This window comes from Orycteropus afer, unplaced genomic scaffold (assembly GCF_000298275.1).
Source record: "Orycteropus afer afer isolate SDZICR_OR568_19922 unplaced genomic scaffold, OryAfe1.0 scaffold00395, whole genome shotgun sequence".
NCBI classification, from domain to species: domain Eukaryota; kingdom Metazoa; phylum Chordata; class Mammalia; order Tubulidentata; family Orycteropodidae; genus Orycteropus; species Orycteropus afer.
The window spans coordinates 701885-729563 of record NW_006921982.1 but is presented as its reverse complement, the minus strand read 5'-3'; the positions used below and the strand labels follow the sequence as shown (position 1 = coordinate 729563).

General features: G+C 34.6%; 1 protein-coding gene across 1 annotated transcript in view; it reads left to right on the top strand.

The window, feature by feature from the left end:
• Positions 1-27679, top strand: part of SPOCK3 (SPARC (osteonectin), cwcv and kazal like domains proteoglycan 3) — a 1090476-nt gene that overhangs the window by 963088 nt on the left and 99709 nt on the right. The window contains exon 7 of the mRNA XM_007953465.2: positions 22745-22864. Within this exon, the coding sequence (XP_007951656.1) occupies positions 22745-22864 (120 nt within the window). The remainder of the gene's footprint in view (positions 1-22744; positions 22865-27679) is intronic.

Here is a 27679-nt window from a genome sequence, read left to right as displayed (position 1 = left end):
TTGCCCAACCTTCCTTCAGAGGAGTGGCTGGTGGGTTTGAACCACCAGCCTTCTGGTTAGCAGTCAAGTGCTTTAGCCACTATGCTACCAGAGCTCCTTTAAAAGAGCTAGGAAGTAGATTTTCCTATCACTCAAGCAGGAGTACATGGGTAGTGCAAATGTTTTATGTGCTCAGCTAGTAAGCAAAATGTTGGTGGTTCAAATGCACTCAAGGGTGTCTCACAGGAAAGGCCTGGTAATTTGCTACTGAAATATCACTTCTATTGGAAATCCTAGAGAACATAGTTCAAGTCTGAAACTCATGAAGTCACCATGAGGTAGGGTCAACTGGACAACAACTGGCTTATTACTCGTATTAGGAAATCCCTTTCTAAATTATCAAATTCCTCTGTTTCCTCTAAGTAATGACCAGGGGACAAAAAAAAAAAAAAAAAATCCTTGAGAACTAGTATGCTAAATAGTGTAATTTGATTTGAAATATGATAAAATAGATGTTGATAAATGATGAAGTGTTTCTATTATTATGAGTAAGATTATTGCAATCAGTATATTGTACATTGCAGAAATTCTTAGCTGTCAATGCCCTGAGATGGTTGTTTCAAAGTCCACATTAAACTCTATTTACTAAAATTAATGGTCAAGAATCAGTTCTCATCTTAATTGACCTCTTGGTAATGTGTTCCATAACTAACTATACTGTTTTTCTTGAGTCATGCCAAATGTGGTCATGAATAATAGTGCAATTAAGCTACAAATCAATAACAAATATAGCACTAAACCCTTCCACTACACATAAAAATGTATACTTCTACTAATATATAAGTCAAAGTTGGAATCACAATGGAATTAAAACATTGTGAAAATAGATAATAATAAAATAGTAAATGTCATAGATTATGGGATGAGGCTAAGGCATTGCTAAAAAGAAAATATCCTGAAATACAAATATTTTTTTTTTTAAAAAAAAAGGTAGAATACCAATGATCAAATTGTTCTATATTAAGAAGTTAAAGGAAAATGTCAAATTAAGCCAAAACAAAAAAAGAAGGAAGTAAATAATAAAGGTAAGATCATAAATTAATAAAATAAAAAAGAAAGGATAATAAATGCTAAAGATTGGATATTTAATCAAGTAAATAAAATTGATAACCAGAAAGTAAAAGAGTAAATGCACAAAATTATATCATGAATTAAGAAGGGGGTATTACAATATGTCAAAAAGGAACAAAAGTGAAATACGGTGAATAACTCTCAATCAATATATTTGAATATTAAATTAATGTGTACTAATGCATTTGACTGATAACCAGAAGGCTGGTAGTTCAAACCCACCAGCCACTCCTGTGAAGGTAGATTGGGCAATCTATTTCCGAAGTGATACTGCCTCGGAAACCCAAGGAGGGTTTGCTATGAGATGGAACTGACTCTCCATGGCAGTGAAGCCTGCCTCCCCTCACAATGTTATGGGGAAAAAAATCCTTACTAAAATTTACCTGGGGTGGTGGGGGGAAGCAATAGAAAAATCCAATGTTCCAATTCTACTGTTGTTGTTGTTATGTGCCGTGGAGTTGGACCTGACTCAAAGCGGCCCCACCTTGGGTTTGTGAGGCAGTATCACTATGGAAGTAGATTGCCCAATCTTCCTTCTGAGGAGTGGCTGGTGGGTTTGAACCACCAGCCTTCTGGTTAACAGTTAAATGCCTTAGGCACTATGCTACCAGAGCTTCTAATTCTACTGTAGAGGTGACATTTTAAATTTATATCTCTCTACAAATAAAAAGGTCTCCAGATGTTAGAGAGGAAAATAACACTTATTTTATTCAAACACTTTTCAATAACAGAACAAGTAGTACTTTCCAATTTATTTTATGAGCTCAGCATTACCTTGATAACAAAATCTTATAAGCCACTATATACCTCTTGTCATTCATAAACATAATTGTGTAAAGTCTAAATAAAATAATATAAAAATTAGTTTCAAGATATATAAAAAAGCATGATACATTAGTCCAAAAATAAAAAGCAAACTCACTCCCGACAAGTCAGATCTGATTTATAGCGACCCCTCCTTGGGTTTCCCAGGCAGTATCACTATGATGGTAGATTGCCCAATCTTCCTTCAGAGGAGTGGCTGGTGGGTTTGAACAGCCAGGCTTCTGGTTAGCAGTCATATGCTTAGACACTATGCCACCAGAGCTCCTATAAAGTTGATTTCAGGAATTAAAGGGAGTTTTAAAATTCAAAAATTAATTTTATTTATAATATTGAAAAGTCACATTGAAAATTAACTTACTGCCATTGAGTCAATTCCAACTCATAGTGATCCACATTAGGTTTCCTTGGCTGTAAATCTTTACAGAAGTGGATTGTATCATCTTCCCCCCATGGAATAGCTGGTGGGTTTGAACCACCAACCTTCTGGTTAGCAGCCAAATGCCAACAGGTTTAAAATTGTTTTATAAAATCCAACACCCACTTGTTACAAAAAGCCTAAGGAATTAGAGATCAAAGGGAATATCCTAAATGTACTAAAGACATCAACAAAAATATCTATAGCAAATATCATTCTTAATGGTGAAATGTTGTAAATGTTCCTTTTGAGATGGATACAAGACAAGAATATGTGACATAATGACTTACATTCAGAATTTCATCCAACATATTTATAGTACAGTAGGTCTAGAAAAATATGTAGAAGTGGTAAAGATAATAGAAGAAATAAAACTGCAATTATCAAAAAAATTAAAAATCAAAAGGAATTTAAATTTTTAAATGTGTAAGTGAATTCAACAAGGCTGTTAAAAGGAAACAAAAATTGTAACAGTTCTGTAGAGGAGAATATTTTCTTTCTCAACAACAATCACACATACACATACACAAACCCATAAAGATATATTTGATTGACTTATGTGGCTTATGAAGGAAACTAATATTATTGATATAGTACTATGTGTTATATGGTTTATCAGTACATTAATTACCTCTAGCCAAAAACTACCAGGGACAACCTGAATAGAACAAAGATAGTTTGATTGGCTCATAGCATAAAGGAGAACACATACTATGGAAAACCATTGGGCTTTAGTAAAAGAGTACTAAAGATACTAACTATAAGTTTTGGACTTGTATTAAGTGATTTTAGAGAGAACTTTTTTATTCTTTTTTTAAATGAAGGCTTGGCTCTGGATTTGATATTGTCAGGAAGAGAAGATAATTCTGTTCTTCAGTTGCTTTGTAATTTTTATCTAGAAGATGAGAGCAATGAAGTAGGGCTAAAGCTGTTATTTTAATAAATGAAATATTCACTCAAATTAACCTGGAAAAGCAAAGTGGGGAAAACATTTGATCTACTTTGTTGTATGGAGAGATGTTTTTGGTATTGTCTGGGTTCAGATGTGATATACAATGCTCTTTTTGTCTTGCTCCATCATAATCACAAAGTGCCTTCATTGGTGTTCTATGCAGTTAGCTGTGAGGCCAGATCAACTCCTAGCAACAATGAGGCTTAGATCTTAGTGCTCAGTCATCTCCATCTATCAGATACTGCTTTTATCTTTTTCATATGTCATCTTAATGAATCATTACATCACTTTAGTGAGGTGCATGTCATTAGCTCCATTGTACAGATGAACAAACAACAAATCCTTAGAGAATAACTTACCCAAAGTAAGCCTAGGATTTGAACCTTGACTTTCTCATTCAAGGTAGATTCTCTTTCAACATCTTTCCATATTGAATCATGATTAAAGTAATATATATATATATATATAAATACTAACAAAATTTTTATTTCAAATTCTCTATCTTTGCTCTCATTAGTAAGAAGATAATAATGAACATTGAATAGAAGGAAATCTCTAAAGTGATCTAAAGATTAGGAATAAGGACTTAAAAGTAAAATTAATTAAAGTGCTGTTTAAGTAGAAAAGGGAAGTGGCCCTGTGATATAAAATATCTTTAACAAAATAGCTTTGCATTTTATGACCCATTGGCTATTCTGACATTTTATATTAGCCTAGAAGTACAGGAAAGATCAAATAAGGAAGGAAGAAAGGGAAACAGAAAGGAAGGGAGGGAGGGAGAGGAGAAGTGAAGGGAGGGAGGGAGGAAAAAAGGAAGGGAGGGACAAAACGAGGAAGGGGGGAAAAAGGGAGGAAGGAATGAAAGAATGAATTAATGAAGGAAGAAAGGGGAAAGGAAAAAAAAAGGAACAATATTATTAAATGTTTTGTTCAAAATATTTCATTTTATAAATATAATACTTTCATGAAAAAGATCTTCCATTTCATTGCATAACTTAGTCATTAACATTGAGACAAAATATAAACATCACACCCATCTGGTAGCAGTTTATCTTAATTATAGGTAACTTGCCTATTAAATAAACAATCACAAAGTAATTGACCTTCTTAAAACAAAATTATTCACTATGACTAACTGTAAAACTGAAGATATAAGACATGCAGAATTAGATACATCCTGGTGGTACATGCCTAAGGCATTTGACTGCTAATCAGAAGTTTGAAGGTTCAAATCCACTAGCTACTCCGAGGAAGGAAGATGGGACATCTAGCTATACCACCTTGAAAACCCAATGAGAGTTGCTTATTTATTTATTTTTGGTAATCAAAAGACATAAATTTTGTATTATTGATATCATGACAGAGACCTGAGCCATTGTGAAGTACTTTGAGCCAGTGAGGAGCCCTAGTGGTGCAGTGATTAAGGGGTTTGGCTGATAACAGAAGGTTAAGAAGTTCAAATCCACAAGCTGCTCCTTGGGAGAGAGATGTGGAAATCTTTCCTAAAGAATACAGCCCTGAGAATTCTATGAAGCAGTTTTCCTGTGCCCTAAAAGGTCACCATGAGTTAGAATAAACTCTACGGTAATAAGTTTAGTTTTGGTTTTGTTTAAGACACTAACATAAGGATTTTTTTTTTTTTAATTTGTGAATTCAAATGAAAATATGGCATATATTTAACCATTTTTATACTATTTACATAATATTTAAATGATAGTGAAAAGAAAAAAATACACTTCTTTGTTAACAATACCACATAATTCAAGATTTTTTTAACATTAATTTTAAATTGCACCGATACTTTAAAACTCTCAATTACCTTTGAATCCAGTGTAAAAATATAAACTCATTAACATCTTATTGTGTTTTTTCCCAAATAGCAATAATAACCAAATGTAGTATTAGGTTATATATTTTACTATATGTGGAAGAAAATTAGTTGCAAAAAAAGAAAAAATTTAATCCAATAATTTGTTAATATTTATATAGTATCTGTTGTAAGGAAATTTCTGAAACATGTACTTAGAATATTTTATTACCTTAGAAATTCTTCCATTTGTTTCATGCTTATATGTATTCTTTCTGCAAAGCAGACTTTTTTTTTTATTATTTCAGATGATGACTGAATCTTACAACCTTTGAGCTTTGCAATTTCATTTTCACCTTACAGTAATTCTCTTAATAGCTACTAGAATTGATTGTAATAGCAGGCATGCCTTCTATTAATATTATGCAAGAGTAAAAGCAGTTCTTGGCAAGTTGCGGAATTGAATTCATTTGATTAAATATGTATGTTTTGATTCTATCTAACCTTCTACAACCTTTACTGTCTGTCTGTTGCCATTGAAGATTAATCTGTCAGTTTATCAGATAAAATAATAATCTGAATGGATCTGGATTACTTCATCTCATCTATCAAATCAGATTAGACTATTAGATATATCTCTGTCATAGATATATGGGTGACCAAAAATTATCTTTTAGAATCCTATTAAGGTGCAGTGTTATATTTGAAATATAATCTGGTTTTGACATGAATTGTAACACATATTTCTATATTTTATATCCACTCCGGTAGCGTAGTGCCTAAGGCACTTGACTGCTAACCAGAAATCTGGCAGTTCAAACCTATCAGCCACTCCTTGGAAGGAAGTTTGGGCAATTTACTTCCATAGTGAACTGCCTCAAAAACCCAAGGAGTGGTTGCTATGAGTCAGGTCCGACTCGACAGCACACAACAACAATATTGTTCTGATTACCTAGTGCCACTCTGTCAGAAATATACCACAAATGGGATGGCCTTAACAAACAGGAGTTTATTCTCTTCCAGTTTAGGAGGCTAGAAGTCTAATTTCAAAGTGACAGGCTCTAGGGGCTGTGTGAAAGCCCCTCAACCTTGGGCTTCAGCTCTGCCTCTTGCTCCTGGCCACTGAAGCTAGAGGCATCTCTTCACTAAGGCAGCTACTGGCTGCTGACGCTAACAAGCCCAAGGTCAACAAATAAAATGGCACAGTCCCAATGTTACCAAACCACATGGCAGGCATATAATTCAAGTCCATTGTAAGTCCCAAGGTCAGCAGAGCATGGCAGGCTGCTGAACAACGACATGGCTACATGCAGGGTCCAAGTGAGCCATAAACTAGAGACCATTCCCAAAGCTGCTGCTTATATATGGGATGCAGACCGCATCCATAAAGCAGCTACTCAGCTGCTTGTGGCAGATCCCACCATGGAGTTGATTGCCAGTCTCATCATGGGGAACAACTACCACCAGCTGCCCAGCCATTCAACCAGGCCCAGCCAAGTTGACACACAAACTTAACTACCACAACTATTATGTAAGGTAAACTTACATAGATATATTTAAGTAGCAATATTCTGGATGCTGTAAACTTGATTGATATTCAAAAAGGAGAATCTCAGAGGATGAAAAAAAGAGTAAGAGTGTAGTTCCACTGATTTATCCATCTGTCCATCCATCCATCCGTCCATCCATTCATCCAATAATTTTGAAGTCTTTTTTTATTATCAGTATGTCTGTTCTCGGGAGCTCTGGTAGCATAGTGCCTAAGGTACTTGATTGCTAACCAGAAGGCTGGCGGTTCAAACCCACCAGCCACTCCTCAGAAGGAAGATGGGGCAATCTACTCCCGAGTGATACTGCCTCAGAAACCCAAGGAGGGGTTGCTATGAGTCGGGTCTGACTTGACGGCAAATAACAACAACGACAACAACATGTCTGTTCTGTGCATAAAATTAGGCATACTTGAAAAATATATGATAAGTAGTCACATTTCCCTTTTGTAGAGTGGCATTTCCAACATAACCAAAGAACATTAATACCCAAAGGAAAATATAGTTAGTTCTATGGTTAAAAAAAAATGGAATTTTAATAATGCTACATAATATACCATTCTTGCTGTTGCTGTTATGTGCTGTTGAGTTGATTCTGACCCATGGTGACTGTAGGAATAGTAGAACTGCCCCACATGGTTTCTAGGACACTAATCCTCAGGGAGAAGATCCTCAGGTCTTTTCTCCTGCAGAGCCACTGGTAGGTTCAAACTGCAAACTTTTCGGTTAGCACCAAACCATTTAACCATTTTCCCACCAGGGCTTGATTTAAAGCATATTAATATATTCTGCAGAAAGTAACTTTACTTAGCGAAATGTCACCACTCTGTTTATTAACATATTTGACTGTAAAACTCTTTTTCATGAAACAAAATGTAACACTCCTCAGAACTGTGAACTGTGGGGCATGTCTTGTGAAATGCTGTGGTAGAGTTAACTATTTAATCTGCATTTTTCTCATGCTGGTTCTGCCTATAGACAGATGTATTTTTTTTTAGGTGCGGCATCCTCAAATCAACTTGGAAACAAAGGAAAAATGCATATTCTTTTTGTCACCTTCTTCAAGATATAATTATGAAACATAATTTTCAAGGACAATTAATCTTTGAGATTCAAAAAATTACATTGTACAAAGACTTAAAATACATCTGATACTTAAAATATACAGTGTTTTAAATTCCTATCTGTGACACTAGTCAATGCATGCCCACAAAGCCCTTTAGTTTATAATCTTTGTCTCCTAAGGGCAGGTGGAGGTTACTACGCAATGACACACTCACTCATTAACAACTGAGAGTAATCTTAAGGTCCCCTTCAACCAATGAATCCGCTAGTAAATCCCTCTTTTTTGCAGTTTTATTGATTACTTCATGGCTCTCAGATTTCCCGAAAAAGTGTGGGGTAGCTATTAAAATTAGTGGAGGACTGTGCCTCTGATCAATCTTACAGTTAATCTGCATTTAGCAAAGGGGCAAAAAAAAATCCTACATAGATTCCAATAAGCAAATTTACTGCTCTTTCCAGAAACACAAATTACTAATAACTCCAGGCATGAAATTTTGATAGTTGTTTGTTTATGTTATTAGTAAATGTCATAGATAAGTTAGAGTTTTAGTGTCATGTTCCATTAGCAGAAGAGATCAATAGATGTTTGAAGACTCAAATACGGTTATTCAAATGCTTTGGTTTAAACATTTTGGCACCACTTAATATTCATTTTTCTTCTACCTTGAGGACAGAAATGGATTATCTATGTTTTGTAGGACACTAAATATTCCAATGAAGTTTGTCATCTTTTAGACATTTGCCTGGAATGCATTTACCTCTGTGTCACTTGATGTCATCCCTAGTTGTTCCTGCACTTCAGGGAGACCTTTTCATAACCCAAAATGTCAGCAACTGTCAGCATATTATGAATAATGTATTATTAGTACCCAAATGCCTGCTTGGAGACTTACCCACTCAACACACACTCTCATGTTGGAATAAAGTGCCTCTTGGTATATAACACCTCCATCCTTAGGATAGTCCTCAAATAGAAAATTATTTATGAATCACAAAGTTTCAAATACATTGGTGAACATAAATATTCTTTAACGACTATAAAAATTGTAGCTCATATCTTAGCATAAATAAATGATTTAAAGCAATTCTAAAGTCTCATGGTTGCAGTTTCATGCTTCAAATTTTGTATCATCTAAATATTTTTATATGTCTTTAATATACAGCACATTCAGACTGAAATAATCCTTAGTGAGGAATTATTCTCTAAGATATATGTGTGCATGCTTGTGTGTGTGTGTGTGTGTGTGTGTGTGTTATATTAGTCAGGTGTGGAGAGCAACTAACCTGTTTTGAACTTTAGTGCAGCAGAATCATGTCTAGTGTAGTATAATAGGGTCTAGCAGAAATTCAACTCCATCTCTGTGGCAATGCCTCAAGGAATTTTTAAACTCAGTTTTTTAATGAATTGTTTAAAATAGGTCAACACTTGCTCTAAAAAGAAATTTACATGCATTGCATGTTGCATATGTGTGTGAGTGTGTATCTCCAAACATCTGCTGATACAAAGATTATGCTATGAATTTCCATTTCAACTTCATTTGCCAGAAACACCTCTAGAAGAATTCTGTGGATTGGTGCTCCTCCTTTATACAAAAATTTCAAATATCTGCTGATCTTTTTCTATGACTCTACACTATTCTTATGCTTTCAATCTTTTATATAGTGTTTAGGCTTTAGAAAACTTTTTGCAATTTTATTATTTGTTTTAATCAGTACATATGTGTACTTCTTCATTTACTAACAATTCAAATATAAGTAAAAGAAGTAGAAATAAAACAATGAATATTTTAAATGGTTTGTGGGATTGAAATATTGCTTTTTTTTTTTAAAAAAAAGCAAGTAGTCTATATCAAGAGTCTACATATTTATATTCTGAGACTCACTAATTGCTTTTCTAAGATTTTTCGAAAGAAATAATGAGACAGTAAAACTTTTATGGAAAAAAGTTTAAATTACTCTTATTATTGTTTGTTTCTTTTGTTGATGAGCTCACAACTGGAAACAATGTACACATTATTTACAAAAAATATTCATTCATGGAATTTTTAACAAACTGTGATATATTCATATGATTAATATTTTTATCTAGCAGATATGTCTTTTTCAGGTATTTGAACAACCTGAGAAAATTATCATTTTACAATGTACTGTAAGAGAGTTAGATTCAAATCTTTTGTTGACATGAATGAGGCTATGAAAATATACATACACAAATTGATTATTTTTACAGTGATTATCTATTAGTGGTGAGGTTATATGTATTTTTATTTTAAAGTTCTTATTATATAATTTTTATATGTATTATATATTATATATATAATTGACATATCAGTTTGGTAGTTAGAAAAAAGTGAGTTTTAATAATGTGAAAAATATGTTTTCATCATCATCTAATGTGAACTAGAGTTTAAGTTCTCTAACAGCTAAATTAATTAATAATTGCCTTTCCAAATTAAAGGATGAAAGGATCATTATGAAAGCTTGAAGCACAGAAGAAGGAGCTGGAGCTTCTGAGGAAGGTGTCATGAGCTAAAAGCCTCAAAAACATAAAAGCTGAAAGAGTCTTTCAAGCTTATATTGCATTACCTCCTTAATTATGTATTTGAAGCCAAGTGTATCTATATGTGTATCACATAAGTCAAATATGCAAATCTTTAGGTTAAATGCCATTTGTTGTTGTTGTTGTTGTGTGCCGACGAGTCATTTAGTAATGTGGAAATCTGTGTCATTTATTTACCAAATATTTATTATTCACATTTTTATATGCCTGGCACATGAAAGCTAGATATAAATATTAGAGATCATTTCAGAACATTTGACCATCCATACTCAAATAATTGAGAGTGAAGTTCAAGAAGAAATAAACTATCCCTAATCTTCATTAACCTGAAATAAAACATTACACTATTCACAGGCATTTCTCTTACATTGCCTTTTCATATCTCTAAAGCAGAGTATCTTATACAATGAGGTATAGGAGTTGATACTGAGAGACAAGCTCCTTGGAGTTTTCTGTGAGCACTAGACTTACAATTGCAAGGAAATAAAAATATTGAGGTTACATTAAGCCCTTTTATCTCTAAACCAAAACAAACAAACAAAAAACAAATTCATTGCTACCCAGTCAGATCTAACTCATAGTGAACCCCCCTTGGGTTTCTGAGCACTATGGAAGTACATTGCCCAACCTTCCTTCCCAGGAGTGCCTGGTGGGTTTGAACCGCCAGCCTTCTGGTAGCAGTCAAATGCCTTAGGCACTATGCCACCAGAGCTCCTCTTTTATCTCTAGGACAATTATTTCTGCAGGAATTTATTTTTATCTCATTCACATGTCAGCATATCTTATCTATGCAGCTATCAGTATCTCTGCATATTATGCTGTTGGAAGAAATAGCAGATATTTTTATTTACCAAGCGATATGTGAGGAGCTCTGGTAGAGTAATGCCTAACGCACTTGACTGCTAACCAGAAGGCTGGTGGCTCAAACCTACCAGCCACTCCTGGGAAGGAAGATTGGGCAATCTACTTCCAAAGTGATACCGCCTCAGAAACCCAAGGAGTAGGTCGCTATGAGTCGGGTCCGACTCGACGGCAAATAACAACAACAACAACAAGTGATATGTGATGATATAGGGAGCTCTGGTGGTGTAGTGCTAAAGCTTTTGACTACTAACCAGAAGGCTGGTGGTTCAAACCCACCTGCCGCTCCTGGGACAGAAGATTGGGCAATCTGCTTCCATAGAGATACTGCCTCCTAAAACCAAGGAGGGGTCTCTGCGAGTCGGAACTGACTTGAGGGCAGTGAGTTTGGTTTTGGTTTGTTTGGTTATATAGTGATACTGTTTCATTTCTTTATTTTATAAAGCATCGCAGATAAAGGAGAATCTCTTCTTTATTAAAAGCTCATGGGGGGAGGGGGAAACAAAATATGTCTAGATACCTGATGCATTGATTTTCTAATAGAATAGAGTCCTTGAGTGGTGCACAGTTAACGTACTCTGCTGCTAACTGGAAGCTTGGAGGTTTTACTTCATTCAGAGAGACTGCAGAAGAAAGGATTTGCTATCTACTTCCAAAAAGTCACAGCCATGTCAAATACTATGGAGCACAGGTCTACTTTGATACACATGGGGTCTCCACGGGTCATAGTGAACTCAGGGACAACTGCTTTATTTTATTAGCAAGAATAAATATTGACAAATTATTTTTGAAATCTTATAAATCAAGCCTAATAGAAGTCAGTTTGCTGAATCTATTATTAGAAGAAGACAAGAAATTTTCTCAACATTAATGTACCACAGACTGTGTGGATTCAACTTCTAATGTGAACCTTCCCAGAGCGTCCTCACTGCCTGGAGCTCTATTTATGTCTGATCTTCTAAACAAAGAATATTTAACATCCCCACAATTAACAACACATAGTGATGCACATCAGTTTTTTGCATTACCAATTTTAATCATTACATTTAAGTATGTTGCAGTATGAACAAATCAGCAACTTTTAACAGTAATTCATAGTAGCCAGAGGTATGATGGCTATTAAAATAGAAGATATCTATTGAAATATAAGAGTTTATGAAAATGTTTAAGACATAAAACAATATTTATTGGTGTTAAAATACAAAATAAAAATGAAATAAATCAATTCAATTTTTAATTAAATATGTATAAATATGTCAAATTCATCCATTTTTAAATATATTTATAAAATAGAATTAAATACCAGGAGTTGTGTGGTTTAAAGTTCTGATTTGGCAACAGTCTTTTATTTTGACCAATTTAAATTAAATGATTAATTTTGGCAAAAGAAAATTAACTTGAAAAATTATAACAATTTGTTATAATTATAAAAAAATATAACCTTTCTAAGGTTTAGTACATAATGTGTTATTTTCAATTTATACTGCTTATTGGAGCTGCCAAAAGTAAATTTCCTGGGCCTATGGAAGGCATTGAAAACTCCCTGAAATCCCTTCAGTTTCCACTATATGTGATTCTCTCTGAGTGATATTGAGAATCTGGAATGTGAATACAGAGGCCTTGGGCAGACCCATCACTGATATTTTACATTGTTTGTTTCTAGGCAGGGGATTCTACTTTTGCATAATATAAATTTCTCAGAATTAGCGGTACCAGATTTGCCTCCTAACATCTATGATTTGGGGAGCTCTGGTAGCATAGTCACTAAAGGCACTAACCAGAAGGCTGGTGGTTCAAACCCACCAGCCACTCCTCGGAAGAAACATGGGGCAATCTTTCTTGAAACCCAAGGAGGGGTCACTATGAGTTGGGTCTGACTCAATGGCACATAACAACAACAACAACACCTATGATTTGAGAAGGAGCTCTAGTGGTGTAATGGTTAAAGCATTTGGCTGCCAACCAAAAGGCTGGTGGTTAGAACCCACCAGACACTCCAGGGAAGAAAGATGAGGCAGTTTGCTTCCATGGGTCACTGTGAGTTGGAATCACGCAATAGCAGTGTTTGGTTTGTTTGTTTGTTGACCTATGATTTGAACATGGTTATGTAAATTCTCTCAGGCAATAAATGTTAGAAGAAAGCTAATATACTGTTGTTTATTTAAATAAACATTATCAATAAATGGTAATTATCTTCTCTTAGCTCTAATCCTTATAATGTTTATTTAGTAGCCTCCAGTGGTTCATGAAGGAATAAAAAAGAGAGAGAGAAGAGGAAAAGAAAATAAGGACACTTTAGTACTGATTTGCATTTGTGAGGTTAGAAATTCAAATGATAGAGAAGGGAGTACAATGAAAATTGATAAACAACCTTCTGCTCAACCTCTTCTTACTGGTACTTCTGTGTTAGAACACCATCATTTGTAAGTGAGGCCCCGCCTCCTCCATAATTAACTCACTTGGAAAATATCTATTTATGAACTTCAAACATTAACTTTTCATTTTCTGCTTTGCTATTGTTCACTGTTGTTGTTGTTATTTGCCGTCGAGTCGGCCCCAACTCATAGCAACCCCTCCTTGGGTGTCCGAGGCAGTATCACTATGGAAGTAGTATTGCCCAACCTTCCTTCCCAGGAGTGGCTGGTGGGTTTGAACCGCCAGCCTTCTGGTTAGCAGTCAAGTGCCTTAGGCACTATGCTACCAGAGCTCCCTATTGTTCACTACTCAGTACAATTATATACATATTCTTTATTTTCCCCTGATTAAAGAAGTAATTTAAAACAATATAAAAATATGTTAGCAATACAAACAAATAAAATACAAAAATCAAGAAAACTTGACCCTTTTTCTCCTAGTTCCATAGAAAGGTATGTCTTGCCTCCTTATTTTTTATCACTACCCATTCTCATCCAGTTGATTCAGACTCATAGCGACCCCCATTGGGTTTCCGAGGTGGTAAATCTCTACAAAAGTAGATTGCTCAGTCTTGCTTCCCTGGAGTGACTGGTGGATTTGAACCACCAACCTTCTGGTTAGCAGTCAGATGTCTTAGACACTGTGCTACCAGAGCTCCTTAGGACATTAGAATTACCATACTTCATTCTAGGGCCTCTCTTCCACCAGTCACTTATTGACGAAAATCGGTATAGTTGATAACATTTACATTTTGCTCTACAACCATGGTTAAGGCTTCTGTGAATTTTTTATAGATTCAAGTTACATATTAAAGCTTTTACAATATCCTGAATATGTAAATGGTTTAATAAATAATGAGAATTTAAGCTACAATTACATCTGTATAATTGTATTTTTTTCTCTCTTGATGGAAAATATTACTAATATCAATTTTAAATTAAATGTATTTTACCATGTCATAGCTTAACTGCCTTTATCATGACTACAATCTATTACAAGCTTCATATCAGTCATTATTCTGTCAAATCACAGTCTTTCTATACATAAACATAAATCCAATTTGTCCCAGTTGTTCATCTTAGAGGGAGCTCTGGTGGTGTAGTGTCTAAGGCATTTGACTGCTAACCAGAAGGCTGGCAGTTCATACCCACAAGCCACTCCTTGGAAGGAAGGTTGGGCAATCTACTTTCATGTGATACCGCCTCGGAAATCTGAGGAGGTGTTGCTATGAGTCGGATATTATGTGCTGCATAGTATCTAGTTTTCATGAGTAGAATTCCTGTTTTGTGAATTTTACTTCATTATTTTCTTTTATTTTCCCTAATTTTACTGTAGCCCTTTTTCATGGGTAAATGTAATGCAAAATCTTGATTGATAGTTGAATAAGTATGGAATACTTGATTGAAATTCATTTTTTCATATATTTTATTTATATATATATATATAAATTTAAATTTGATGGTGTGAGTGTTTGTGTGTAATTCATTCATCCAAGAGTTCAGTGATCCCTCTTTCTCTTAAAATGTATGTGTCTCTATAGTTATGAGAATTATTTCCTATATTTAAAATAATTTTATCCACTATAATTTATTTTATTTCTCTTTCAGTAATTTCTGTAAATCAGATATTGGACTCCTTAACTGAGATTCCATTTCACCTATCCTTTTGTTTGTATTTTCCTTTTCTAGTTCCTTTCATGTTTTTATTCTGCATTCTGGAATAATTTTTGCTTCATCTATACCTATTTTATCAAGTGTTTGTTTTGTCAAACTTGCGCATGTGTGTGTGTGTGTGTGTGTGACATATTTCTACCTACATATCTTTGCTTTACATATATATATATATATATATATATTTGATTGAAAATACCATATATATATATACATATACATACAAGCCCACGTATATATGTATCTTCACTTCTAAGGAGCATTCTGGCCATACTTCTTCTGAGACAAATGTGTGGATCATTATGCAGTCCATGGTATATTCATCATCCACACCATAATTCAAAAGCATCAGTTCTTCTTCTGTCTTCCTTATTCACTGTCCAGTGTTTATATGCATATGAGGTGATTGGAAATACCAAGGCTTGGATCAAGTACACTTTTGTCCTCAAAGTGTTATTTTTGCTTTTTAGTACTTTAAAGATGTCTCTTGCAGTAGATTTTCCCAATAAAATACATCATTATATTTCTCGACTGCTGCTTCCTTGGATGTTGATTGTAGATCAAAATTAAATTAAAACCACAGATATAGAAAAAAAAAAAAACACCTCACTGCCATCAAGTTGATTCCAAATAGTGACCCACTTTGGGTTTCCAAGGCTGTAAATCTTTATGGAAGCAGACTGCCTCATCTTTCTTCTGCAGAGCAGCTGGTGGGTTCGAACCACTGACTTTTTGGTTAACAGCCAAATATCTTAACCACTACACCACCAGAGTTCCTTAACTAAAGATATAGGGGTTAGGATTTATAGCACATATTCTTTGGGCACACAATTCATTTAATAGCATATCTATATCTATCCATCTATATACCAGTCTGGGAATTCTGGTGGCATAGTGCCTAAGCCATTTGACTGCTATCCAGAAGGCTGGTGGTTCAAACCCACCAGCCACTCCTCAGAAGGAAGGTTGTGCAATCTACTCCTGTAGTGATAGCACCTTGGAAACCCAAGGAAGGGTCGCTATGTGTTGGATCTGACTCAATGTCAGTGAGTTAGATATATCTGTTTGTCCATTTATTTATCTATCTTTACACATCCATCCATATCATATACATACATGCATGTATATTTATATACATTTATATACATATACACCTATACATATATATACACACACACCTATACATATATATACACAGTCATGTGTTGCTTAATGTCCATGATATGTTCTATATAATAGGATTTCATGTGATTTGGATATTGTGTGAACACCATATCACAATCTGGTCCTGCTTTTTCTTTTAGAATCTCAAGTGACTTCATGTGTTAGCAGTAATCTTCAGTATTCTGAGAAGGATTCGCTTTTGCATTTGGTCTTCAATCCATGTCATTAGCAATTTCTCCATACCTGATATAGATCTTTCCCACATTTTTGTTAGCCTTATAGCTTTCAGTGAAGCCCATCATTTAACAGGTTGGAGAATGTTTCCTCTGTTTTTGAGGATCATCATGATTGTCAAATGCAATAAGCTAAAATTGCAAGCAATAGCATTCACTGATTTTCCACCTTCATGCTGTTTAATAATTTTTGTTTTATTTCCAAATGCATACTTATCTTTTGCCTTTTGCTGTTCTATCACTAGCTCTAGTTTTACTGCATTTGGGAGCCATAAAAAAAATCATGTAATATTTTCTAAAGAAAATTAAACAGAGAAATAATACTATAATACTCAAAAGAGAGGTGATACATGAAATTGGATACTGCTGTTTACAAGTGAAAGCATACATTGTTACGTGGTAAACTTTTTAGATAGAAAATACTTTATAGTATATAGCTCTGGTGGTATAGTGCCTAAGGCACTTGACTGCTAACCAGAAGTCTGGAAGTTCAAACCCACCAGCCACTCCTCGGAAGGAAGATGGGGCAATCTACTTCTTTAACTTCCATAGTGATAATGCCTCTGAAACCCAAGGAGCGGTCGCTATGAGTCAGGTCCGAGTCCACAGCACATAACAACAGGAATACCATCTTCCCAAGCTTCCTAGTACTGCTGTTACAGAAACATCACAAATGGGTGGCTTTAAAAAACAAACTTTTATTTTCTTGTAGTTTAGGAGGTTAGAAGCTTGAATTTAAGGCAATCTCTATAGAGGAAAACTGCTTCCCTGTTGTGTCTCTCTTTGGCTCTAGGGAAGATCTTTCTCTTCGCTGGTATGGCCCCAGCACTCTTTCTTCAGTTTCTTGGTGATGTTCATGTGCTATCTAGCTTCCCCTGTTTATGCTTGCTTGTTTGTTTATCTGTTCACTCTCTCTCTTCTTTTTTGCCCATTCAGAAGTGATTTTGTTGTTGTTGTTGTTGTTGTTATGTGCCCTCCAGTCGGCCCCAACTCATAGCGACCCCTCCTTGGGTTTCCAAGGCAGTATCACTACGGAAGTAGGATTGCCCAACCTTCCTTCCGAGGAGTGGCCGGTGAGTTTGAACGCCAGAAGTGATTAGGTTTAGAATATACCCTACACTGGTATTATCTCATTTACATAACATTAGGTCTTATTAAGAAAGATGATTATAGTATAGTACAGTACAGTACAGTACAGTAGAGCCACAGATATAAAACCAAACAAAATCTATTACCATGAAGTCATTTCCAAATCATGGAAACCTCATTGGGTTTTCAAGACTGACCTTTTGGAAGCAAATTGCCAGTCCTTTCTTCTGAGACATCTCAGATAGCTTAGAACACATCAACCTTTCAGTTACTAGGTAAGTGCTTGTTTCCACCATCCAGGGACTCTGATTCACTGGAGTAGGAGCTAAGAGTCCAAAACATATTTTGGGGTGACACAATTCAAACCATGACACTATACTATAAATCATGTTATATTTTAAAATTATATAAATTATATAATTCCCTTTTTTTAACAAGTACGGTTTGCCCTGTGATTTATAAAGTAATAATATTGACAATGATAATGACAACATAATGACCTCTCTAAAATAAGGAAAATGAAATCTGTCTTGTTGAGTAATGTCTATTGTGGGCTATTGTCAGCTGTTGTAGAATGGATAGTGGCATATACTGTAGTTTATTACTCAATAAGATCTTTGTGATCTGTTTTTAATTGACAATAAAATTAGACTTGAATACATATGACTCCATTAAAGTCAAGAAGATGTCTAATATAATAAGTTTTGTGTTATTGTCTTCTAAAAACGTTGTGCTGACATTCTATATCTCTGCTACGCTGATCATCTCATCACAATAATCATCACTTAATGAAATGGAAGTTTACACTCTTTGATTGCAGCAATGCTTGAATGTTCACTCTAAAGTACAATATGTTACTTTGTTAATTTCATTTGAGATTACTGAGTTAGCTTGCTACAGTGATTAAGACCTTGGACTCTGAACTGTAACTTTCTACATTCAAAATTGGCTCTGTCACTTATCTGTCTGACCTCTATCAAGTTCTTCACCATTCTTTGCCTCAGTTTCCTAACACAGGAATCCTGAAAATATATACCTCATTTGTTCTTGTTGTTGCTATTAGGTGCCATCAAGTCAGTTCCAACTCATAGCAACTCCTCATACAACAGAACAAAACTGCCCAATGCTCCAACATCATCATAATAATTGCTGTGTTTGAGTACATTGTTGTAGCCACTGAGTCAATCCATCTCTTTGAGAATTGTTCTCTTTTTTACTGACCCACTGCTTTATCAAGCATGTTGTCTTTCTCCAGGGACTGGTCCTTTCTCATAAGATATACGAAGTATGGGAGATGAAATCACACCATCCTCCCTTCTAAGAAACATGCTGCCTGTACTTCTTCCAGGAAAGTTTGTGCATTCTTCTGCCAGTTCATGGTATATTCAATACTCTTCACCCACAGCACAATTCAAATGCATCAATTCTTTGGGCTTCCTTACTCATTGTCCAGCTATCACACGCATATGAGGTGATTGAAAATACAATGGCTTGGATCAGTTACACATAATTCCTTAAAGTGACATCTTTGCTTTTTAACACTTTAAAGAGGTCTTTTACAGCAGATTTGCACAACAAAATATGTTTGATATTCTAACTGCCACTTCTGTGGTGTTGAGTATGGATCCAAGTACAATGAAGCCCTTGACGACTTCAGAATTTTTTCTGATTGTAATGACATTGCTTATTGGTTCAGTTGTGAGGAATTTTGTTTTCTTTCTGTTGAGTTGTAATCCATACTGAACACTGCAGTCTTTGATCTTCATCAGTAAATTCAGGTCCCCTTTGATTTCAGCAAGAAATGTCATGTCATCTGCATATTGCAGGTTATTAATTAATCTTCCTCCAATCATGATGTTATGTTCTTCTTCATGTAGTCCAGCTTCTCGTATTATTTATTCAGCATACATGTTGAATAATAAAGATGAAAATAATAATAAAAATAAAAATGGTGTCCACCTTTTATGATTTTATTTATTTATTTTTTTAATTTTATTGTGGTTTGGGTGCAAATTTACAGAGAATTTTTTTTTTTTTTTTTTTTTTTTACATTCAGCAGTTCGTATTCATTTCATTTTGTGCCTGATTAACATCCCTGACCATAACAAACTCTCTTCCCCTGTGACTACCCCCTCCCTGTGCCCTTGTTAACTATGCACTTCTGTCTGTCCAGCTTTCCTTCTACTTAAATGCTGCCTCTCTGGTGCCACATGGCCAATTGCTCTAAGGAGTTTATCTCCCTAGAGTATGTGAGCACATCACCGTGGGGTAGGTGTTCTGCATGTAAGTCTTTTTACTGTTGGACTGAGAGCCAATCTATGGGAGTGAGTCCATTTCTAGGCCCTTTTATGATTTTAAACCATGCAGTAGCCACTTGTTCAGTTTAAACAGCTGCCTCTTTATCTAAGCACAGTTTCCACATGAACACAATTAAGTGGTCTGTAATTCCCCTTCTTTTCAATGTTTTCTGTAATTTTTTTTGTGATCCACATAGTTGAATGAATTTGGATAGTCAATAAAACCTAAGTAAACATCTTCCTGGTAGTTTCTGCTTTGAGCCAAGATCCATCCGACATTTGCAAAGATGTCCCTCATTTGAAGTCCTCTTCTGAATCTGGCTTGAATATCAAGTAGTTTCCTGTTTACTGTTACAACCATTTTTGAATTATCCTCAAAAAATATTTACTTGTTTGTGATATTAATGATATTGTTTGATAATTTCCACATTCTGTTGGATCACCTTTCTTCGGAATGGGCACAAATATAGATCTCTTCCAATCAGTTGGAGGTAGCTGTTTTCCAAATATTTTGTCATAGAAAAGTGAGCAGTTTCAACAGTGCATCCATTTGTTGAAACATCTCATTGGTAATCTGTCAATTCCTGGAGGATTTTTTTTTTTTTTTTTGCAAATCCATTTAGTGCAGCATGGATTTATTTCAGTACCATCAGTTTTTGATTATATGCTATGTCCTAAACAGTTTCCATATCAACCAATTATTTTTGGTTCAGTGACTGTGTGTATTCCATTCATCTTCTTTTAATGCTTCCTATGTCATTCAATTTTGACAATACAATTATTCAATATTTTAACTGGAGGCTAGAATTTTTTCCATAATTCTTTCAGTTTGGGAAATGCTCAGTGTGTTCTTCCATTTTTCTTTTCTAACTCCAGGTCTTCTCGTATTTCATTATATTATTTTGTCTTGTTGAACTGCCCTTTGATATCTTCTGTGCACCTCTTTTACTTCATCATTTCTTCCATTCACTTTTGCTGTTCCATATTCAAACACAAGTTTCAGAGTCTCTTCTAATATCCATTTTTTGTAATTTCATTACTTCCTATCTTTTTAGTGACATTTTGTTTTCTCATAGATGATTTCTGTGATGTCATCCTACAACTTCTCTGGCCTTTGGTCATTAGTGTTTGTTGTAATCTAATCTATTCTTGAAATTATCTCTTAATTCATTTGGAATATACTAAAAGTCATACTTTGGCTCTCGTGGAATTGTTTTAATTTTCTTCTGCTTCAACATGAACTTTATGACCAGTTCTGCAGTTGGCCCCTGGCCTTGTTCTGACTGATGATATTGAGCTTTTCCATCAAGTCTTTCCACAGTAAGCACATTCACATTTCTACCTTTGGTTTTTCAGAACATTTTAAAGAATACACACACATACACACATGTATATATTTTAAGATGAGGGTAATTTAGCATAGATTATGCTTCAACATAAAGAAAAAAATTTCTCAAAACTGGACCAATAAGCAACAACTTGATAAATGGAGAAAATGTTGAAGTTATGAAGGATGGTCTTTTACTTAGATCCACAAAGTTCAAAGAAGCAGCAGTCAGGAAATAAAAAGACATACTGCATTCCCATATCTGCTGTAGAATACCTCTTTCAAGTGTTAGAAACAAAGATATCACTTTAGGGAGTAAAGTGAGCCTGACTCCAACCCATGGTATTATCAGTCACTTCATATGCATGTGAAAGTTGGACAATGAATAGAGAAGAATGAAGAAGAATTTATGCCTTTGAATTGTAGTGTTGATGAAGAATATTAACTCTACCTTAGATTTCCAGAATGAACAAATATGTCTTGGAAGAAGTATGGTGAACATGCTCCTTTCAGTGGAGGATAGTGTGACTTCATTTCACATATTAGTATATGTTATCAGGAACAACCATCTCTGGAAAAGGACATCATGTTTACTAAAGTAGAAAGTCAGCATAAAAGAGGAAGACCTTCAGTGAGGTGGATTAACACAGTGGCTACAACACTAGTCTCAAACATATCAGTGACTATGAGGATGGACAGGACTATGCAGCATTTCGTTCTGTTGTACTTAGGGTTGATGTGAGTTGGAACCCATCTGATGACACTCAACAACAACAACAACAGTTTGGATTCTAAATGTCAAAGTTTGCAATGCCTTACATTTTTATAACAAGAATATCATATATTTTCCTAAATATTTTACATCCTTTTCTTACACTAAATAATGTAGTGTTTCCTTTCCTAGTTTTACAAATATGTAAACAATATATGTTTACAATTCAACATTTTTATGTATACAGAATATATAAATATAGAATTCTTTATCATGTCATACTATTGTAGTATGATAATAAATTTTGAAGTAGTAAAACATCTTGGATTTCCAAGATTTGATTTTCCCTGAATGAGTTCTATCTTACTATATCAATCGTATTCGTTGTGGATATATTATGACTCAATATATATGTTTTTAAAAATAAGGATCCTGAGCCAAGTATTGTTTTTCATTGAGGAGTGGAAGTAGAATTTTAATAGTATTTCTTTATTAAATAAAAGGTTATCATTATATTACATACCATGTTGAATCATCCTCTTTTAGTTTTGGAAAGTTGAAACACAATGAGTTATGATATATATATATTTTTTTCTTTTAGTTGTTACATTTCAGTTTACTGGAATAATTTTAGAAATGGCATTGACATCTTGCTAAATTATTATTCAAATATTTGCTGTTTCTCTTTGTTTTAGCATGTAGTGACCTGGAGTTCAGGGAAGTGGCAAACAGATTGCGGGACTGGTTCAAGGCCCTTCACGAAAGTGGAAGCCACAACAAGAAGACAAAAGCATTACTGAGGCCTGAGAGAAGCAGTAAGATTTCTCTATTTTTCATGTGTTTTATCTTTTCATATGGATTATATTTTCAGTGAATCACTTAAATCTAAAAAAAAAAAAAATCAAAGTTTGTCCTTTACTTATTTGCTTAACAAAAATCAGAACTTTGCTATTATTTCCAAGCACTCCCAGAATATTTTGAAAAGAAATAAAGAATTTGGAATGACAGCCCTGCTAAAAAGGGTAATGTTTACGCAGAGATAGGATTTTACTTCTAGTTAAATAATAGTAATAATATTTTCGGTATTTTAATAGTAAAAGGTAGAACATTATAGGAAAAAAAAGGCAAGAATTTGAAGTAATTAGATTTTTAGAACCCTGTTGATTTCCAGATTTCAGCATTTTCGTAAGTACTTTGAAAACTTATCTTACTCGACCCACTACAACTCTGTGAAATGGATGAGCAGACAAAAAGTGATATTTTCAATCATATACTGCCAATCAAATTAATAAAACAAAGATGAAAAATAAGGAGTCCTATATAATCCTCACAGAGCACTTGATAATGAAGTCACAAAGTAAAATTACAGTCACCATAATCTATATTTCCTAAAATGGCACAAAATTTTCAAATTATGAATTTGTGTTTGTTCTTAAATAACTTAATACAGAGAGAAATCAATCCATCATCTTTATTTATTTTACCTTTTTATTGTGATTTTGGTTAAATTTTAGCAAGCAATTCATTTTACATGCAACAGTTCATACACATTTTGTTTCATGACACTGGTTATATTCCCTGCAGTGTAAAATCTCACCTCCTGCTTTCTCCCTGCAGTTACCTTTTCCCTGTGCCCTTCTTGCCTATGCATTCCTGCCTCCCTACATATCTCTCTATGCAAGTGCTGTCTTTCTGATCTCTATGGTTGATTGTTCTAAGGAGTGAATCTCCCTGGAGCGGGTGTTCAGCTTGTAGCCCTGATTATTTTTGGCTGAGAGTTAAGCAACTGGAGTGAGTTCAATTCCAGGCCCAAAATGTGACTGAAGGCCATAGTTTGAGGGGTTTCACCAGTCTCTATAAGACCAGTAAGCCTGGTCTTTTTTTATGATTTTGAGTTTTGTTCCACGTTTTTCTCCCACTCTATGCAGGATCTTCAATTATGATCCCTTCTAAGTGGTTGGCATTGGTAGCCAGGCATCATCTAGTTCTTCTGTCTCAAGGCCATATCAGTGAAATTCTCAGTCCTTTGGACTATTTCCATGTGTCTTTTATTTCTTCATTCTTCTTTGCTCAGGATGAGAAGAGAATAATAGCTGCCACTTAAATGGCCACTCACAAACTTTTAAGCCCCCAGTTGTTACTAACCAAAGTAAGATGTAGAACGATATTTTTTGTATACCATGTTGTGCCAATTGAGTTTGATGTTCCCTGTGAGCACAGGCCTCAGCCCTAAGTCCTAGTGACCTACTTCTTCAAGGTGCTTATTTGTGGCTAAGAAGTTATCCTAAATTTGCCTCCTGTTATGTTTAACCTGCGTATAGAATTTTTATAGTACATATTAATACATATATAGGAATATCATCTACCAAACTTTGTATGGCCATACTTATATTCCCATTGCCTATCCATATCTGTTTACCTGTAGATTAGTGTTTGCTGTCACTGATAATACAGTATTGTGTATGCAATAGTATTTCCCTTTCTTGTCTGTACCTCTTGAGCACCTCTCCTTGTCTTCCTTTTCCTTAGTGATATTGTTCTACTGACACACTTGTGTGTCATCCTTGCCTGGTTCCCATTTGCAAGGAGAAAGTTTTGAGTCTCTCTCCACTGCATGTAGTGTCTGCTGTTGGTTTTGCATATATGGCCTTTATTAGGTTGAGGAATTTTTGTTTTTGTTTTTGTTTTATCAAGAATGGGTGGTGGATTTTATCAAATGCCTTTTCTGCATCGATTGATATGATCATGTGGCTCTTTTATTTATGTAGTGAATACACTGATTGTTTTTCTAAAGTTGAACTATCCTTGTATATCTGGCATGAATCCCACTTGGTCATCATGTATTAATTTTTTGATATAGTATTGGATTATATTGGTTAGGATTTTGTTGAATATTTTTGTGTCTATATTCATAAGGGATATCGGTCTGTAATTTTCCTTTATAGTGATATCTTTGCCTGGTTTGGATATCAGGATTATGCTTGGTTCATGGAATGAATTTGGGAGCATGCCATCCTTTTCTGTGTTCTGGAATAGCATGAGTAGGATAAGTGTCACCTCCTCTCCAAATATTTGATAGAATCCATCAGTGAAGTTTTAGCTAGAACATTTTTGTTTGTTTGTGGGGAGGTATTTTGTGACCTGCTCAGTTTCTTCCTTCAAATTTTCTACTTCAGAATGTGATAGTGTAAGTAGGTCTTATGTTTCTAGAAATTTGTCTATTTCTTTTAGGTTTTCAAATTTGTTGGAGTACAGTTCTTAATATTCTGTTATTTTCCTTATTTTAGGTTGGTTCTGTTGTGATATCACCCATTGCATTTATTATTTGTGTTATTTATATCCTCTCTCACTTTGCCTTAGTTAAATTTGCCAATGATTTTTTGATTTCATTAACCTTTTTGAAGAACCAGCTTCTTTCCAGCCTTTCTGATTTTCTCTTTTGTTTTTCTGTTTTTTGTTTCCTTTGTTTCTGCTTTGACCTTTATTATTTCTTTTCTTCTGGAGACTGAAGGCTTCTTTTGTTGCTTTTTATCAGATTGTTGGAGTTGTTAAGGCGTTGATTTTTTTTTTTTAATTGATGCGTGCATTCATTGCTATAAATTGACCTCTGAGTACTGTTTTCTCTGTGTCCCAAAGGTTTTTGTATGTTGTGTTTTCATTTTTTTTTTTTTTTTAATTTCACACTTCATCACTTTATTTCTTCTGTCACCAATTGATTCTTGAGCAGTGTGGTTTTCAGTTTCTATTATGTTATTATTATTATTTTTTTCTCCTGGTCTTCCTATTGTTCATTTTTAAATTGTAGTATTGTGATCTGAGAAGATACTTTGTAGAATTTCAGTTTTGTTCTGTTTTGTTTTGTTGCCTTATTGAGCCTGATTTGTGACCTAATATATGGTCTATTCTGGAGAATGATCCATGTGCACTGGAAAATAATGTGTATTGTGTTTTTGTTGAGTGGAGTGTTCTGTATATTTTCTATTTCTCCTTTCAATTCAGTTAATATTTGCTATATGCATTTTGGAGCTTTTTCTTTGGGTGCATAGATATTTGTTATGGTTATATCCCCTTGGTCTATTGACCCATTTATCATCATATAACATTCTTCCTCGTCCCTTATGCTGGATTTTGCCTTTAAGTCCATTTTACCAGAAATTAATATTAGCTCTTCTGCTATTTTTTTAGTTGCTATTAGTTTGATAAATAGTTTTTCATCCCTTGATTTTTTTTTTATCTATTTTTATGTTTTTGTTTAAGGTGAGTCTCATCTAAGAAGCATACTGATAGGTCTTGCTTATCCCATCTGCCACTTTCTTTCTCTTTATTGGCTCATTCAATCCATTCACATTTAGTGTAATTAATGATAGGTATGAATTTACTCCTGTCATTCTTCTGTATTTTGTGTTGTGGTCTGATGGTTTCTTTGTTTTAATATTCTTCTGTGCTAAGTTCATTTTGTAATCAAATTTTCTTTCCCTTTTCTTCATTATTATTGCTTTTGTGTTTAATGAGACCCTGTGATTTTTATCCTTTTTTTTTTTTTATTTTTGTTAGAAAGTTTATTACTTTTCTTTATGGTTACCCTTAATCCACCCTTTTAGTCATAATAACTGTCTTTTAATGTGTGATGACTGTCCATACATATTGTTTCTTAATCATTTTGGAAATGAATAACAATATATTCCTTATTCTGTTTACAAGTATTTATCACATTTTTCATCAGAATTATTGACTTAATTTTGGCAAGTTTTTCATACCCTCAACCTGATCTTATTTAATAGAAACAAGAAGTAAATGTATTTGCCATTGGATTCATGAAGCAAATATATCTATGATGAGGAGAGGGCTTCTCCCAGGCCCCTACATTGTGATTTTGATTGTGCTGCCAGTTTTTCATTTGTTTACTTATTTATATACACCCCTGTCTTTCCAATATTTATCCTCGAACATTTTTATTGCTTGCTGTCAAATTTCTTGTTTGAGCTTGAATTCAGTCTACTGATCTGTTTTGGTTTTCTAGTGCTACTCTAGCCAAAAATATCAAAAGTGGATGTTTTAAAACAAACAAGGATTTATTCTCTTACGGTTTAGGAGGCTAGAAGTCTAAGTTCAAAGTACCAGCTCTAGGGACTGGGTGAAGGCTCTTAACTTTGGGCTTCACCTCTACCTTTTGCTCTCAGCCCACTAGAGCTGCAGGCATCTCTCAACTCAGGCAGATGCTGGCTGCTAAGGCTTACAAACCCAAGGTGAACAAGTAAAATGACACAGTCCCAAGATTATCAAGCAACATGTCAGGTCACTACTGGTAGACAACATGGCAGTCCACTGAGATGAAGACTTAGCAAAATGCTGGATTCAGGTATACCAAAGAGCCAGAAACTTTCCTGAAAGCAGACCACATCTCTAAGGCTTCTATTCAGCTGCTCACAGTAGATTCCACCATGGAGTTGTTTACCAGTCTTATTGTTGGGAATAATTACACCCAGCTGCCCAATAACTCAAAACCAGGCCCAGCCAAGCTGACACATAACCTTAACTACCACATGATCCCTCTCAGATTTTGGATAAGAAGAAAACTTGAACAGTCAGCACAATGCCTGCCTAATTGTACACATTCATAAAGCATTTTA